Source organism: Aspergillus udagawae (assembly GCF_001078395.1).
Source record: "Aspergillus udagawae IFM 46973 DNA, scaffold_1, whole genome shotgun sequence".
NCBI classification, from domain to species: domain Eukaryota; kingdom Fungi; phylum Ascomycota; class Eurotiomycetes; order Eurotiales; family Aspergillaceae; genus Aspergillus; species Aspergillus udagawae.
Genome location: NW_025091264.1, coordinates 118775 through 135833, shown reverse-complemented (window position 1 = coordinate 135833; position 17059 = coordinate 118775). Strand labels below are relative to the sequence as shown.

At 50.8% G+C, this 17059-nt stretch overlaps 4 protein-coding genes across 4 annotated transcripts; 2 read left to right on the top strand and 2 right to left on the bottom strand.

The window, feature by feature from the left end:
- Positions 1-182: 182 nt before the first annotated feature.
- On the bottom strand, positions 183-7282 carry Aud_000025 (type I iterative polyketide synthase; the record flags this gene model as incomplete). The annotated part of the gene is made up of 4 exons (XM_043285542.1): positions 183-406; positions 477-1195; positions 1264-5944; positions 6004-7282. 4 exons carry the CDS (start codon positions 7280-7282, stop codon positions 183-185), a joined length of 6903 nt encoding a protein of 2300 aa, XP_043141477.1.
- Positions 7283-8587: 1305 nt separating this feature from the next.
- Aud_000024 (cytochrome P450-dit2) lies at positions 8588-10042 on the bottom strand (the record flags this gene model as incomplete). Its single annotated transcript, XM_043285541.1, has 1 exon — positions 8588-10042. One exon carries the CDS (start codon positions 10040-10042, stop codon positions 8588-8590), a length of 1455 nt encoding a protein of 484 aa, XP_043141476.1.
- A 489-nt stretch (positions 10043-10531) lies between these two features.
- Aud_000023 (uncharacterized protein) lies at positions 10532-11257 on the top strand (the record flags this gene model as incomplete). The annotated part of the gene is made up of 1 exon (XM_043285540.1): positions 10532-11257. One exon carries the CDS (start codon positions 10532-10534, stop codon positions 11255-11257), a length of 726 nt encoding a protein of 241 aa, XP_043141475.1.
- Positions 11258-13126: 1869 nt separating this feature from the next.
- On the top strand, positions 13127-15832 carry Aud_000022 (type I polyketide synthase; the record flags this gene model as incomplete). The annotated part of the gene is given in 4 exon segments (XM_043285539.1): positions 13127-13134; positions 13149-13333; positions 13351-15242; positions 15347-15832. 4 exon segments carry the CDS (start codon positions 13127-13129, stop codon positions 15830-15832), a joined length of 2571 nt encoding a protein of 856 aa, XP_043141474.1.
- Positions 15833-17059: the final 1227 nt, after the last annotated feature.

Below are 17059 nucleotides of genomic sequence, written 5' to 3'. Positions count from 1 at the left end.
AATCTGGCTGTCTGCGACTTAATATTAGGCGCCTCCACACTGCCACAAATCAAATGAAGCCCCGAAATGGAAACGATCTCCATTCTTAAATTGTTTAATCACCGTCCTTTCTCTCTTCGGTATATGTGCAAATAACCAGCTTAACTATGTGGCGTCTGTGGGTCAAATATATACTCTGGTACTCAGTCCGAAATCCCTCCGATAACTTGGCTCACGACCTCCGCCACTGTTAAGCCCCCCAATATCCTCATGACGGGCATATCCAGGTTCAAATTATGCTGAATCCATTTACTAATATCGACAGCCGTAAAGGAATCGACACCCAGCTCCACCAGGGGCTTCGTTTCGTCCACATAAATTTCACCACCCAGTCTCAGGGTCCTCCTCACATGTTCGATTAACTCCACTAGAAACAGCAATTAGTAATTCACACCAGTACCGCCATAAAGGGTCGAGCCCGAGCTGAAGAAACGTACGCTGAATTTCGGAGCTCACACTCTCTGGAGACGCGCCCCCGGTCAAAATGCCCCGGATGCTCCGTCCCTCACGCCCTAACCGTGACTCGTCAGCAGCATCCCCGCTTGTAGGTACTAGAAAGCGAAAGAAACGAGGGTTTCCACGGAGGCCGTCCTGAAATGCCGCCCTGTCCGTGTACGTCATGACACCAGCAATCAATTCTGGGTTTTGGTTCGAACTGGGCCGACCGGCTAGGATTGCCTCGGCGAACATTTGGTGCAGATCTCCTTCAGACATAGGTGCCATCTTTCGCTTTAAACGTTCCATTTGCAAGTCGCCTCTTGTAGAGGCTTCAAACGCTCTTCGGAGGCCGCCTACGCCGACTACCCTTGAAATATCCATTGTGGAACCGGAGACGCCGCGCGCTCGCCTGCAGGCAATGATGGCTTTCATAAAGGTGTTTGCAGCTGCGTAGGCCGTTTGGCCAGCATTTCCAAGTGTGGCGGAGAGGGAGGAGAAGGCGATGAAGAACTCTAGCGACTGCGAATGGAAGATTTGGTCCAGGTTGTTGATACCGGAGACTTTGGGAGCTAGGACGGCTTCAAAGGTCTCGAGGTCGCAGTTGTCAAATAGCTTGTCCTGCAGGATGACGGCGCCAATTACCACACCAGCAATTGGAGGGTAGCTAGTTTGGATTAAACGGTGGGCATCCTGTAGATGGTCGAGTCTCGTAATGTCGCTATGGCCATATGATGTTAGCATTTCCGCTCAATGGCTGTTCCGAACAGAGGAGTGTGAATGCCCTACCCGGGAATGCAAACGATGCGAATCCCCCGAGATTCATATTCCTGGGTCCAACTTGGGCTGTGTTCAATATGGCGGCTTGTAAGAATCACATATCTGGCTCCATGCCCAATCAGCCACTCGGCCAGCGACCGTGCCATATCCAGAGATAACCCTACAAGCCAATATGACTTGCCCGGACTCAATGTAACCATTGTATCAGCCGGCCGAATGTGCACGACGGATGGCTTGCTCGCCTCCCAGTTGATGATACTGCATGGAGAGCGCAGGCTGCCGGGAGAACTGAGGTCATCGAGAGATAGGATGGGCAGCATCCCATCCCCGTCGACATCTGACCCAATCATCTGGAGGGCAGAGTGAAGAGCCTCCTGTATTTCTGGGATGGGAGTGGTGGAAGCGTGATTATACAGCACACTCTCGCGTGAAAATATACTGAGCCTGCTGATTCGCTGGCAGTATTCCGGTAAGACCCCCGCAACGGCATTACTCAGACTTTCGTTACCTGTGCAGAGGTTCATGTATAGTGAAGCTCCCTGGGGAATGCACTCCTTGATCTGGCGAGATGACCAAGTATGGTCGATCATAATCCCTGCCTCACTTCCGCCGGACCTGCTTGTGAGACAAACCACCTTACAACCCCCGCGGCGAGCCAAGATATTGAGGCACCTCGCGAGAGACCGGGGAGGATCAAGGATCACGATGGTTGCTCCTTGCCTAGCCAGCCCGACAATATGGTTCGCTGCTAGTTGCATGGCAACCAGTGCGAGCAGGCTCGGTCCCTCAGTGGAAGTTGGACTGTGGGATAACGGCCACCACCATTCGGGTCGAGGGTGCACGAGAGACGACAACCGTGGCGATGCGACCAACCCCCACCGTTTGCCTTCTGTGTGCTCTCCAAACATAAGGTATAATCGACCTCCCGACATGGGCAACGAGAAGAGGGTAGAAAACTGTACCTTGACGGTAATGTCCCCCTCGAATGGCAGGGAATGGCGCAATGGTCCACCGCTGTGCCAGGAATAGGACCCATTGTCCCATTTCACTTGAAAGTATGCTCCTTCTTTACGAAAGGCTTGGGTAATAGGGCGCCGCAAGGAATTGATCCTCGCGTTTAGCTCTTTCTGTGGCACGACCCGCGGCACATACAGACGCCCACCGCGCATGGCTATCTCCGGTTCGTGGATCCAAAGCACCTCGTCCTGCTCCGCTCTCTGACGCACCCTCTGGAATAGTGAGAGCTGCAGGAGTTGTGAAGAAACGAGGGTGTAGTCAATGTCCATTCTGGGGTCCAAGTCGAGGAGCTGAAACCGGACGTCGGGTTTCTCGTAAATCAGGGAGCGAATGAAACCCACAGAAAGCGATGCGTATGGTTGTTCCTGTTGGTAGCCTTGCGTTACCCATAATACCTCGGTTGAGGCACCCAGGACCGTCTTGAGATTGTCCCAGAGGATGCTGTCAATGGAGTGGAAAACAGGTGTTGCCAGATCAAGTAGATTCAGAAGTGTGCATGGCCTTGGTAAAATGTCCTGGATGATATCCTTGAGCGAAGGAATGTGGGTGATTCCGGGACACCACGGGTGTAATATGGACATGAATCGCTCTGCCACCTCCAGCTGGCCGCCTAGAACGACTGTATTTTCGATGAAAGGGAAAGGTTCCCCATCCAGTGGATACCGTAGCTGAGCGATGTCGAGGTCGACTGCCTGCGACACAATAGTCGTAGTGGGTGGTAGCAGATCATCAAACGTACCCGAATCTGCATCAACACCGGAGAACCCGGTCGTCCGAAGAATTGTCTTCCAGTCGTTTGAGTCATCGGGGCTTAGGTTCGCTGTGAAAACTAGGTATCCACCTGACGTAGTTATACGGCGAATATTTGCCAGTGCCTGGACCGATACCCTGCCTGTAAAGAATAGGTCGCTCGCAATCACCAGCTGGTAACGGTTGGCCTCAAAGCCCTGCTTATCAAGGTCTTGATCGAGTTGAAAAGTTCGCATCGTCACTCGCTTATTCAGCGATCTTATTCTTCGCTGGTTGTAATCCAGGCCCGGGCTAGCGTAGGTATATGAGGCGTATGGGATATCCAACAATTCCACTAGGGGTTCAGCGTCGCCGCCCAGTTCTAGTACGGTCAGATGAGGCCAACGACGTGTCACCTGCTGCACAACACCAATAATCGAGGCGAGAGGAGACATAGTGGACGCATTACAGTCAGGAGCCAGTGGGACCCATTCGGTTTCCATAAACAAAGTGCGATCATTGTCTTCGGTGGCTCCAGTCACGGGCACTATTTCTAGCCCTTGTGCCTCGAAAAGAATATTTGCATCAGCAGAAGCAACAGTAACGTCGGCCACGATTCTGCGTGGCGATGAACTCGGCTCTATTACCGTAAATACGTGAGGCCCGTTTGACGCATTCCGTCCACACCGCGAGGGAAATACCAGAACCCGAGCAACTGAGGTGGGCATAAAAAGTGTCCACATTTCTCCATCTCCGGGCGAGCTCCATGCGGCGAATATTGACTGCAGAGCCGTATCAAGCATCGCGGGGTGAAGCAACCATTCGGTGTCAGGGGGCCGCTGGAGGGTCCCTGTAGCTACGCTAGACGCGCGCCACAGTGAGGACCAACCCCGGAACAAGCCACTGTAGGCATATCCCACCCGGGCTAATTCATCATAGAGGAATGGAAGATCGAGCGGCTGCAAACTGGTGTTTGAGCGATCAGGTAGCTTACGTCGTGGCTCGGGAGGTGGTTCGCTGTCCATGAAGCGAATTTCCACCTCCCCCAATGCAGCCAACCCCAGGTTTCCACCCGCTCGGCCCATGGCAGAATGGCTAGTGAATCGACACTGCAAAGCTGTCCCAGTTTGTCGTGCACTGGTTATGCGGACCAATGTCTCCGTCCCGGACTTCCCGTCGATAACGGTGGCACGTTGGACCTTGAGATCTCTTATCTCAACAGAGTACACTTGCTGCCCCTGGGCAAGCTGCATCGCACCCTCAACGGCCTGGACAATGTAACCGGCAGCAGGGAAAACCATTTCGCCCTGGAGAGTATGACCTGACAACCAAGGTAACTCTCTCGGATGTAACACATTACGCCAGCACCACTCGTCAGGACTACTATCGGCAGTGAGGACACCGAGCAGCTCGTGCCGCGGATGGTCATCTGTTCGAATGAAAGTTGATATCCTACTCTCAGACCAGAATCTGCGGTCGTGGTTCCAGGGGTACGAGGGAAGGTCCTTTAGGACACGTCCGTGCCCTGTCTCCTGCGCGAGTGTTGGGAAGCTTACGCCCAATTCACCAAGGGTGGTCCATATCTGGCAGAAGGCCTCTGATAGTGCTTTACAGTCATCCTTGCCCCGGTATAAAGTGCCTGAAAAGGGTAAAGATGCCCCTGTAGCATCCTGGAATGTTTGTAGGACCGGACTCTTCAGGGCTGGATGGGGCCCAACCTCGAGGACGAAGTGGTACGGTTCGCGCGTTTCAATGGCCGTACGTAGAGCCTGGGAGAACAAAACAGGGTTGACCATGTTGTCGACCCAGTAGTCCGCCCCTAGCTTGTCTCCCGGTCGCATGACCGTGCTCGAGTAAACACTCGAAATCCACGAGCCACCATTCCTGTCCGTGGCTTGGGGCTGAATTCCACATCTTTCCAGCGCCCTACGGTATTCACCCGCACAATGAAGCATATGGGAGGAGTGGTAAGCCGTGTTTACTTTGATCAAACGGGCAAATGTCCCTTGATTTGCGTAGAACTCCTGGAGGGAAACGATCGCATCACGATCTCCAGAGAGCGTCACACTGGACGACGAGTTCCTCGCCGCTACCTGCACCCGACCGGCGAACTCGTTGGACTCGCATTTGACCGTGGCTTCCTCGGGGGATGTCCCTACTGCCAGCATAGCGCCCCGTTGACCAGACGTACAAACACTCTTCTCAACACAGAGCCCGCGATAGTACGCAATTCGGATACAGTCACTCGCGTTGAGAAACCCGCCTGCGTAAGCTGCTGCGATTTCCCCGGACGAATGGCCGACAAGTCCCGCAAAGACGACCCCAGCTGCCTGTAGTAAGTCAACTAGTACTATCTGGACCGCAGTGCATAGGGTCTGGGAGAACGCCGGTCTCATCATGTGCTCGTCGCCGGCGGTTGACATGAGCGCATCGAGTATGGTCCATTGAGGACGGCTACCCTCGGGGAGAGATTGAAGAGATTCGTCTAGTCGTTTCAATGTGTGCTGCGCAGGCAGATACGATTTGACAAGCTCACACCCCATTCCACACCATTGAGCTCCCTGGCCGGTGAATATCCCCAGTGTGGATACCTGTCCCGTCTTCGAACGGGTTCCGCAATTCTCAATCCCTTCCTTCATTGCACCTGTTAGCCACTCCTCCATGCGTAAACACAATGTTTCAATGTCTGATGCTGGCCAGGCCACTTTTACCGGTAACGCTGAGCGGCGGCAGCTGAGGGTGTACGAGAGGTCAAAAGGACAAATCGAGGGGTGCTCCTTGAGGTGTGTGAGGTATGATTGAATCATTCTGGTCAATCCCCTGTCGCTATTTGCAGAGAAGGCAAATGGTATCAAGTTTTGCGTCACCGGGTGCTGCTCGCTCCTAGGGGTCGGGAGATGCTCAGTCGATTCCACGATAGCATGCGCATTTGTACCACCAAATCCTGAATTTACCACATTAACTAACCTCTATACTACATGTCTGGAGAAGGGTATCGCCTACCGAAACTGTTGACGCTCGCTCGTCGGGGTTGTCCATCACCTACCTCAGGCCATGGCTCAACGCCCAGCGGGATACGCAGGTGGGAGTAGAATGGCTCAATCTTCGGATTCAAGTTCTCGAAATGAAGGTTTGGGGTCATCACCGCATGCTGCAGGGCCAGGCTGACCTTCAACAACCCGACAATCCCCGCGCTGCCCTCGGTGTGTCCGATTAGCGTTTTCACACTCCCCACGGACAGCTTCTCGTCGCTTGAGTGGCTTCCACTGCCAAAGAAGGCTGTCGCGATTGCCTCAGCCTCCTGTGGGTCACCAGCCTGGGTCCCCGTGCCATGGGCTTCAAACAGCTGGCACCGGTCGCAAGGAGACTCTGGATCCAGCCCTGCCCGTCGGTACGTGTCCCGGATGAGAGCAGCCTGGGCCCTCGCGCTGGGCATTGTGATTCCCGCCGTGCGACCATCTTGATTCACTCCGGTTTCCCGGATAACGCATTCGATCGAGTCTCCATCCTGCAGCGCATTCGCAAGCGTCTTCAAGACTACGGCCACGACAGCCTCCCCGCGTGCATATCCGTCTGCCTTTGAGTCCCACATGCGACACCGTGCTGTTGGAGAGAGCATATGAAGTTTACTCAGAGCAACGTACATCGTCGGGTCGATGGTGAGGTTCGTCCCAGCGGCAACGGCCACCCTGGAGCCGCCTGACCGGAGCTGCTGTATGGCCTCGTGGACGGCTACGAGACTTGACGAGCACGCAGTATCAAGGCAGAGCGACGGTCCGTGCCAGTTGAAGAAATAGGATACCCTGTTCGCAGTGTTGTTGGGCGCTGCGCCGGTGAGATGGTATGTTGGGATGGTATTTAGGTCCCTATCTCGCATCGAGCAGTAATCTCGACACATTTGGCCGACGTAGACGGCCGTGTCAGAGCCACTGAGGAGCTCCATGGGCATTCCGGCATTTTCAATTGCCTCGTAGACGACTTCCAGAAGCAATCTGCCTTGTGGATCGATCGAGTCCGCCTCTGTAGGCGAGATTCCGAAGAAGTCGGCGTCAAAGTGCCCAACATCCTCTGTCAGGAGGTACGAGTCAGTTGTATTCAGCGTTCCGTGGTAGCTGCCATCCTGGTGATAGTGCCTGCCAAGGCTTACTCTGTCGGAGGGAATGCGTTGAGCGAGATTGGGGGTGTCTTTCAATATCTTCCAGAAGCCACTCGCGGAATTCACATCCCCAGGGAGGCGGCATGCGCTACCAATGACGGCAATGGAGGACTCTGAATAGGCCATTGTCCAGACAGTAGCTCCAGATTAGAAATTGATTTATCGATGACACGCAATTTGCTATGATATGAACAGGACCTACACTCGATGACATTTCTTCCCCCACCACTTAACCCTCCTTATTCCCGCCGCACGTATTTCATGGGGATTTCAGTTACCTTGAGCTCTCCATGGACCACGTCACTTCTGCATCTTCACCGCTTCGAGAAAATCCTTTCAGCTTCCGTATCCCAGGAGCCAGCTTCCCCACTCTGCGGTCTCCGGAACAGGAGTCTGTTCCGTCATTTCCTCGATATACTTGACTACTTTACATGCCAGCGTTATATCCCGCAGGATTCGGAGTCGGTAAATGTGCCAGAACACCTGTTGGCTCCGCCCGTCAAACAGCTTCCGGGCGGAAGACGACTGCTCATAATAGGACTCATTTGAGGTGAATACGTGGACAGCGGGGCATCAATTGTCTATTACTTAATTGCATCATCCCAGGAGCTCATATCACTCAAGACAGACAATAACTCTATCACCGGGTCTTGAAAGAATCCCGGGATGCATTGAAAGCGCTCTTGTTTGAAACCAGGCCGGTCTAGACAATCGAAAGCATCCTGGGTTGCTTCGGGAGTGTGCTCCCAATATCACTCGTAGTAAGTCTCGCAATAAACAGACGCTACGCGCACACCAAGTGCGGCCCAGATTACGATGGCCCCAAGACAGATCAACTTGGGTTCTGGCTGCATCTTTACCTGAAGCATCAAGGTTTGCGCCTGCAGGGGGACTGCGCTAATGCCAGCCCCACTGGGACAGATAAATCTCATCTTACCAGTCAAAACTGCGAGTCATTGCCGCATCATATCAGCAAGGGAGGTAAATCTTGGCGCTACTTGTATGTATATCTCATCACCGCTTATTATTTTCCTGAAGAAGGAAAAGATATGTGGAAAGACAAAGTGGCGGGGAGCTATTACAGCGCCATCCAATAGCCCGTACGTAGGCTGACATCGTTTTCTATCTTGTAAACTTTAGAAGTCCTGCTCGATGATTGCCTATCCCCATTTGCCTTTCCTAGCGACACCGAAATGTTGTGTCCCAGAGTGTACCAACGGAGTGTCTTTTACTTCGTAGTCAAGCTTGCGTCCATTCTTTCCGCCCCCTCACTTCGTTTGCGAATAACAAGCCGGCAGTCTCTTGGTGCAAGTAGTGTTCCCTGGCGCAAAGTTAGTGTGCATCCCAGACATTTTACAAGACAAGAAAATGGAAATGAAAAGGAAAGAAAAGAAAAGAAAGAAAGGACTCCGCGGGTTAACAGATTGTTCATCATACCGTACTCAGTGATGTCTGGTAATCTCCAGGTAAATCCCACTCTAGCTCGCGAACCAACTCACAGAGGACTACCTTGAGCTGTATGAGAGCGAATCGACTTCCCAGGCATCTTCGCGAGTGCAATCCAAAGGGAAAGTACATGCCCCGGGCCTGTCTAATCCGAAATTCACGCTGGATCACCGCGCAGTCGCTGCCCCATCGATCTGGCCTAAATTCCATGGCTGCAGGGCCCCAGTATTGGGGATCCGTGTGTGTGCCGTAGGAGTGCCAGGCGATCAGGGTCCCCCTTGGAACCGTAAACCCGCCCCCGAGCTGCATGGATGATTTGGCTCTGCGGTTCGCCAATATAATCAACGGTGGATACAGTCGGAGGGCCTCGTAGATCACCGATGTAAGCAGTGGGAGTGTGTCGACATCCTCTGATGAGTAGTCCTGTCCCAGGCTCTGGGTTAGCTCGGTGTAGAGATTTTGCTGGATACCGGGATTTTTTGCCAGCTCTAGCATGGCGGATATAGCGACCATTTCCACATTTTCGTGGCCGGCAACAAAGAGCTGCTTGAGGTTGGAGCGATAGTGGAAGTTGGAGAAACTGCCATCTTCATGGGCACGGTTCAGGTGGTGGATCAGTTTATCGCTTTCTTTTGGGGCGGGGGTTCCCGGTTTTCTTCTTATCTGGGCATTTACGTTGCTGAGGACAAGGTTCTCGACTTTCCCAAATCGCGTCAATGTTCGTTGTGTAGTCCTCCACCGCCATGGTAGCCGGTCCAATACTGGGAAAAGGCCCGTCAGCCTCCCCATGGGGGACCGGTTATGGGCAATGATTATCTGCTGAATCGAATACTGGGAAAAATCCAGATCCCGCGGGTGCAATTCCAGGTCCAGGAAATACTCCCCAAAAATCTCAATTGCCCAGCGCCATATGTGTTCGCCCACGCTGGTCCCCGATATCGCCGAGGGCGCCTCTGTCTGCTTCCTGTACAGTTCCCCTGCGAGCAAAGCCGATCTCACCCTCATATATTTAATTGAAAATCGTCGGAGAATGCCTGGTTTCACGACTTGAGTGAAGAAGCGATGCAGTCCGCCGTCGGAGTCGATGATATTCTCGCCGAATAACCAGGCGAATATTCCGCCCGGCACGCGGTGATAGAGCCCATTCTTCTCCAAGAGGTCACCCTCGTTTTTAAACACCCTCGACACAAACTCGGGCTTTGTAGCTAAAACGACCCATTGCCCATCATGCCAGATGCCAACAGCACCGGCCGTCTCTGTCAGATGTCGGACACGAGTATTGTAGAACTCCACCCGGGAGCGGCCACGTAGAATATCATAGACTAGCGTATAAAGTGGCACGACCGGAATATTCCTGGGGAGCCTCCTCTTGGGGGAAGTAAGATAAATCAAGGTGCACAAATTCAGTCCTATGAAGCAGATAAACGCCGAAATGAACATCGTTGTGTTGGATACGTGATGCTAAGGAGAAATCTTCACACGGAGGCCGTCCGATCCGTTATTGAAATGCCCGCCAAAAGGCATACCATTTGGTTTGGGTATCTTAACCTTAACAATATGTGCCATACAAGCTGGTGAATCTTATTTCATAGGCGGTGAATAACAACAGCCCCATCCTTGTTATTGAGAAGCTCCTATTCGATGTGGCAAAAGTCTAATTTCTTTAACAAAACCTCATTGAAGGGAGAAAACAGGAAAAAGGAAAACGCAACAGTGAAAGGTAAATGTAACCAGAACCAGAATGGGGACACTAGTGTATTGGACGGCATATTTGTTTCAGCGCATGCAGAGAGGAAGCACAAGCAGGACTAGGACTTAAAGTAGCGGTGAATCAAATAAAGCAACTAGATGTGGTTCAATAAAGGAGGTAGGTTATGGCACACTATACGCTGATGACCGACACAAGTCAAGCTCACTTTACTGGGCACAATGGGACACCATCAGGCCGTTACCTTCCAGCATCTAGAGTCTTCAGGCGGCGAAAGAGAGCTATTTCGCCCTTGGACTAGCTACTGGCCGCCATTGCCCGGGAGTCGGCTGTATAAGTGGCTCGAGGCAGAGATTCCCGACGCCCTCAGTTGGCGTTTCCGGCCGGAAAGCCCCTTTGACCAGCCGTGGAAGATTTGGATCAGACAACTCCGAGAAGCGGGCAAATCCTATGCACTAGACCCTCCACACAGACCTGATCCCGTGGCAAGTAGTTATGGCAAAGTCGCTGATGAAGGTGCCAAACAAAAGGAACTATCGCGTCAAGAGAATACGCGACAGATTGACGAGGAGATCAAATCGTTGGAGCTCCCGGCGCAGCAAATCAACAACTTCGAGTACATGGCTTGGGATCCCAGGTTCCTGGTTGAAAAGCCATTCCGTTCCCGCCTCCCATTTCTAGATGGTCTGGGACAAGACTATGTGCTAAGCCAGCCCTACAGCGTTCCCATCCATGATATCTCGGGGGCTGAGAACCATTTCACTCTCGACACATCCGGTTTCAGTTTTCTACGGGTTCCAGCGAAAATGGAAGAATGGAGCGATGATTCCATCCGCAATCAATACTTGCCACAGATGCAGAAGTGGTTGAAAGAGTACTTTGGCAGTGAGCTTGTTTATATCTTTACATACAGCGTAAATTCTCGTGTTTCCTATTGTACCAAGTAGCTGAACCTGTTATTAACTGCCTTCCGCCCTACTTAGCTTCGATGCAAAGATAAACACCGAAACCCTGCCCAGCCATGGCTGGATCCAGTAATGCGTGTTCACTGCGGTATGATTCCCATGATACACCCTCTCCTTCATCATTCTTCATTTCTCTCATGACGGCAGATATCACCCCGAAGTCCAGCGTTACCAACTTGAAGGTTCTCATGCCTGACAAAGCTGCCGACGTGCGGCGGAGGCGGCATCGTTTTGTCAAGTATAACCACCCACCACTCTTTTCAATTATTTTACAATATGACCGTGATGGTGTTGCTAACACAGTCTTTAGTCTCTGGCGGCCCCTCACGGCACCATTCCAAGACTATCCTCTGGCCGTATGTGATTTTCGCAGCATTTCCGCAACTGACCTTATTGCCACGGACGTGATCTTCCCGCATTACTGCAATGAGGGGTTCGAAGTCAGGCACAGCCCACACCATCGCTGGTTTTATAAACCAGGAATGAGTGTCGACGACGTGATACTATTCACTATGTTTGACAATGACCCTACAAAGGCTACATGTAGGCTTTATCTTTTCTTCTACCCCTTTTCGGTAGAGCCGGACCTTAATCATGGGAATAGTGTGCCCCCATGCGGCTTTCCTCGATCCATCTGCTCCGCTGGATACGCTTCCTCGTGCGAGTATTGAAATACGAGCTATTGTTCTTGGATAGACATATTCCCGAACAACGGGTCTACCCTACTAGGATGCTGTGGAGACCACTTTCCTTTCCCTATGATTGGATGCCTTCAGCCTCGTTGGTTATCTTGTATACACTCGGCCTATTTGGGAAATATTGTCTATTTAAAGGACGCAGTGGAATTGAGGTGCGAGTTTCACCAGAAAAAACCGCTACTAGGCCAAGATAGGCCTAGCTAGGCCCCTACTAACAGACCATGGTTAGATTCAGTTTGAGTTGGTTTTGATTTGGGTTGGTTTGGGTCTAAGTTTCAATGTGTTTTCAGAATTCATTTTCTCCTACCTTAGGGGCCTATCAGATATGCTTATATAAAATTATTATTTTTATATGATATATGGTATTTATCAATTCAATATCTATAGGGTTGAATGGGTGTTGGTTGATACTCCTTCTTAACTGTAATAATTGTCAAAGGTTGATGTATATATACTATAAACAATCACTACTTCCATACCAACCCATGACAGAAATGATTATTCCTTTATATCTCACCAATCACGGGATATTTTGAATTAATACTTCATATGTAGATAGACTAGATACTAGGCTATCTGGTGATATCAATATTTCCAGAGAAAACATTAAAAATAGTGACTACTAAGCAAAATAGTGCGGGTTGGTTAACCTAAATAGTTAAAACCTCAAAAACTATAACCAATGGTTTTTAACTGAACACGAATCGGTTTCACCCTAGGGAAACTGAATCTGGAGTGATTCCCTAGGCTAGGAACTGTACCCTCATTACTACGAGTTTGGTGAGGGTTGGATTCGATTTTAGAGGTTTAGTTATGCAACTCTAGCGTGAGTACGTCAGACAAAGCTACAGTGCTGATTAGATGCCATGGAAACTTATATGCTAAACCCAACTCTATCACCATTAGCATACTACCAGTAGACCTTCCACCATGTCTGCGTCTCCTACATCCCCCAACCCTAGTACCAGTGGCAAGAGAAGACAAGCCATAAAACTTATGACATAGCAATTGCTGCAAGTGGACAGCAGGGATAGACCTTTAGACACCAAGAGTACGCACCATTAGCCTTGTTAGCCGCATAGACAGCCTTAGAGGAGGGAAGAGGAAACCATCACACCACTCCTGTATAAATATTCACAGCAGATTTGATGTAATGTTCCAGTAGGAGTGAAGAGTTTACACCAGCAGCTAAACTCGGACGGATACCAGGTGGATCTTGTCGGCTGGGGAGAGAAATTGCCAGCGAGCCAAGATATCGTCTCTTTGCTCGACCTTGAAGTCCCATTCTTCGATGGTATCACCAAAGAAAATCTCGCGCTCTTTTACAAACAGTCAAAGATCACTCAACGTCGAACTTCCTGTGGGTAACCCATGCAGCACAGATAAGGCCACAGGATCCGCGATTCGCCCAAGTGCTGGGCATGGCGCGGACACTGCGTCCTGAGCTAGGCGTTCCATTTGCTACTTTGGAAATGCAAGACTTTGGGCCAGGTTCCATGGAAGCCATCTGCCTTCTCCTGCGCAAAATCCAGCGCCGAACAGCGGAACCAACTGAGGTTTCTGAATTCGACCCAGACCAAGAATTTGCTTGGACCAATGGTGTTATCCATGTTAGTCGCATGTATTGGCTCTCCATTCCTGAAGCAGGTGGGAGCTTTTCGACAGCTACCTTGGAGATAGGCCGGCCGGGATTGCTCAACACGCTCCGTTGCGCCCCCCAGCCAATGAAGCCACTGCAGCCCGATGAGGTACGGGTCAAGACCATGTCAGTCAGCATGAATTATCGCGAGCTTCTTGTCGCCATGGGAGTGGTTCCCAATGAGGGCCAGGAAGTGGTGGGGACTGATGCTGGTATCGTGACAGCAGCCGGAGCCAACGTCACCAACGTATCGGTTGGCGATCGAGTCATGGCTATCAGCGTTGCGGAAACCAGCTATACGACCGAGTTACAGCTCTCCAGCCAGCTCTGTGCTCGAATCCCAGATGACTGCGGCTTTCAAGATGCAAGCACACTGCCCACCATATATCTTACCGTGCTGAGAACCCTGCGAGAAAAGGTAAATCTCCGAGGAGACCAAACAGTACTCATTCATAGTGCCGCTGGAGGAGTGGGCATCGCAGCCATCCATTATGCGAAATGGGCTGGTGCGAAGATCTACGCGACAGTCAGCTCACCAGAAAAGACGGCGTTTTTGGTTGAGAAGATGGGCGTGCCGAAAGAAAACATCTTCTACTCTCGAGATAGTAACTTCCTGGACGCAGTTATGAGGTCAACGGATGGTCGGGGAGTCGGCGTGGTGCTCAACTCGCTGTCAGGTGAGCTGTTGCGTGCCTCATGGCAATGTGTCGCGGAAGGAGGAAGCATGATCGAGATCAGTAAACGAGACCTTCTCTGCCGGGCGCAACTGGCGATGAGTCCGTTCTTGGCCAACCGGTCGTATATCGGGGTGGACATTGCAACTCTCCCGTTGATAGAACCCACTTGGGTTCAAGAGCACTTGGTCACGATTGTGGACCTGTACAGCCAGGGCATTATACATCCTGTCCGCCCGATTACAACATTTCCCGCCAACCAAGTCGAAGACGCCTTCCGGCACCTGCAAAAGGGACAACACATCGGCAAACTCTGTATCCAATTCTCGGACTCGCCAGACCTTCGACTGGTCCCGAGTGTAGCGGAACTAGAATTGCGAGCGGACCGAGCCTACCTATTTGTGGGTGGAATGCGCGGCATCGGTGTATGGATCGCAAGATGGATGGTATCCCATGGAGCCAAGAACTTGGTATTTCTTTCTCGCTCAGCGGGGGAGAAGGAGGAGGACAGAGCACTTGTCCGCGAATTGTCCGAGATGGGATGCCAGGCCCTAACCTTTGCCGGTGACGTTGCCGACCTAGCGACTGTTCAACGCGTTGTCTCGAGCATCGCAATGCCGATCGCGGGTGTCATCCAGCTGGCCATGGTGCTTGCGGACACTGGGGTGATGGATATGGACATAGGAAAATGGAACGCAGCCGTCAGACCCAAAGTCAATGGAACCTGGAACCTGCATGAAGCTCTACCAACCGATCTCGATTTCTTTGTCATGGCGTCGTCTCTGTCCGGTATATTCGGGAACTACGGCCAATCCAACTACGCAGCCGCAAACACTTTTCTGGATGCTTTTGCCCAATTTCGCCAATCAAGGGGGCTTGCTGCATCAACCGTGGACCTCGGTGTCGTGGACGAGATTGGGTGGGTCAGTCGGAATGCATCCGTCCACCGTAAAGTGGTGAGCAGATGAGTACCACGATCTCAGAAGAGAGCTTGTTGAATTGTTTCCATTTGGCAATTATCCACTCCTGTCCTTCGACTGGCCTTTCGCCGCCATTCCAGCCACTTATGGGATTCCGATCACGCAACCAGCTACTGCATGGTCTCTTGTCCAAGACGGGTATCGCTAAAGGGCAATATATCTGGCAGCGAGATCCCCGCACCGCTTTGAGTCGCGTTCATCATCAGGAAGGGGAGGTCCCTTCTGGCAGTGGCGAGGCTAAAGGTGGTGGGCTAAAGACCTTCCTTTCCGCCGTCCAGGACAATCCGGAGGTTCTGCACGACGCATCGAGCGCTCAAGTTACAGCCAAGGAAATCGCCCGCCAGGTGTCCATTTACACGATGCGAGACAGTGAGCAGGAGGTAGATCTGACATTGTCGCTGCAGGATTTTGGTGTTGACTCCTTGGTCTCAATCGAACTTCGCAACTGGTGGAAGCAGGCGTTTGGGGCTGATGTGACCGTGCTGCAGCTGATGAATAGCGGCAGCTTTCTGGGTCTCGGTCAGAAGGCGGTAGATCAGCTCAAGCAGAAGTATTTGAAGCCATAATGCTGCGTAGACAAAGTTATATGTGATTTTGACTGAGTGATGTGACTATTGAACTGAGATTTTTCCCTTGTCTCCCTTGACTCTTCCCCCTTGTCTACTGACAGTTACACTGCTCACATTACTATTGTAATTCAAAATTAATGACTGGAACATGCCTGCCACACTCTATCAACGCACCCATGTAAACTTCATGTTGACACCTAGTTATAGTATGTATACTACATCACTAGAGATAATCTGGAGAAAGTATGAGACCAACATCCGTATCTTCCTGGCTATAAAGCATCGATGGCCTTAAGCTCCCCAGGGTATATATTGAGACTAGCATAGTAAATTGTGAATATTGGATTCAACCTCACCGAACTCGCAGGCTCCCTCATGGGACCGCGATCAATTGCGACATCGAATTAGCGGACTAAAGGCCAGCCTTGGTTAGCATTGGGCATTTCCTTATCCCTATCCCAGAAGCCTTGGACGACTGGACGTTCAGTCTTTCTAGAGTTGCATAACCGAACCGCTAAAACCTAAACCAACCCTCACCGAACTCGCAGCGGTGAGGGTTCGGTTCCTAGATTGCGAAATCGCACCGGGTTCGGTGCGGGTCAGGGTCAGATCCAGGGTCAGCGGTTAAACCGCAAGAAACTGTTTTGCTTAGTAATCACTAATTTCTAGGAATTCACTACGAATATTAATATCACCAGATAGCCTAGTATTTAGTCTATCTAGATATAGAATATCAATTCAAAATATGTTGTGGTTGGTGAGACATAGGAAAATCATCATTTCTGTCATAGGTTGGTATGAAAGCGGTGGTGGCTTATATATATATATGCATCGACCTCTGACAATTACTATAGTCAAAGAATGATTTTTAACCACCACCCATTCAACCCTATAGATATTGAATTAATATTTTAGACATAGATTAAAATGACTATAATTACCATCTATTTCATATAAAAATATTAATTTTATATAAGCATGTTTAATAGGCGCCTAATATAGGAGAAATTGAATTCAAAACCATTGAAATTAATCTGTTCAGGTTATATAAATCGAAACCAAACCGAACAAAATCTAACCATAGTTAGTTAGTAGCGGCCTGGCTAGGCCTATCTAGGCCTAGTAGCGGTTTTCTGCAGTTAAACTTGAACTAAACTAGAACAGATCAGGTTTGGTTCTAATTTCTAGAATTTGGACTCGAAATCGCAGCAGTTCAGTTCCAAT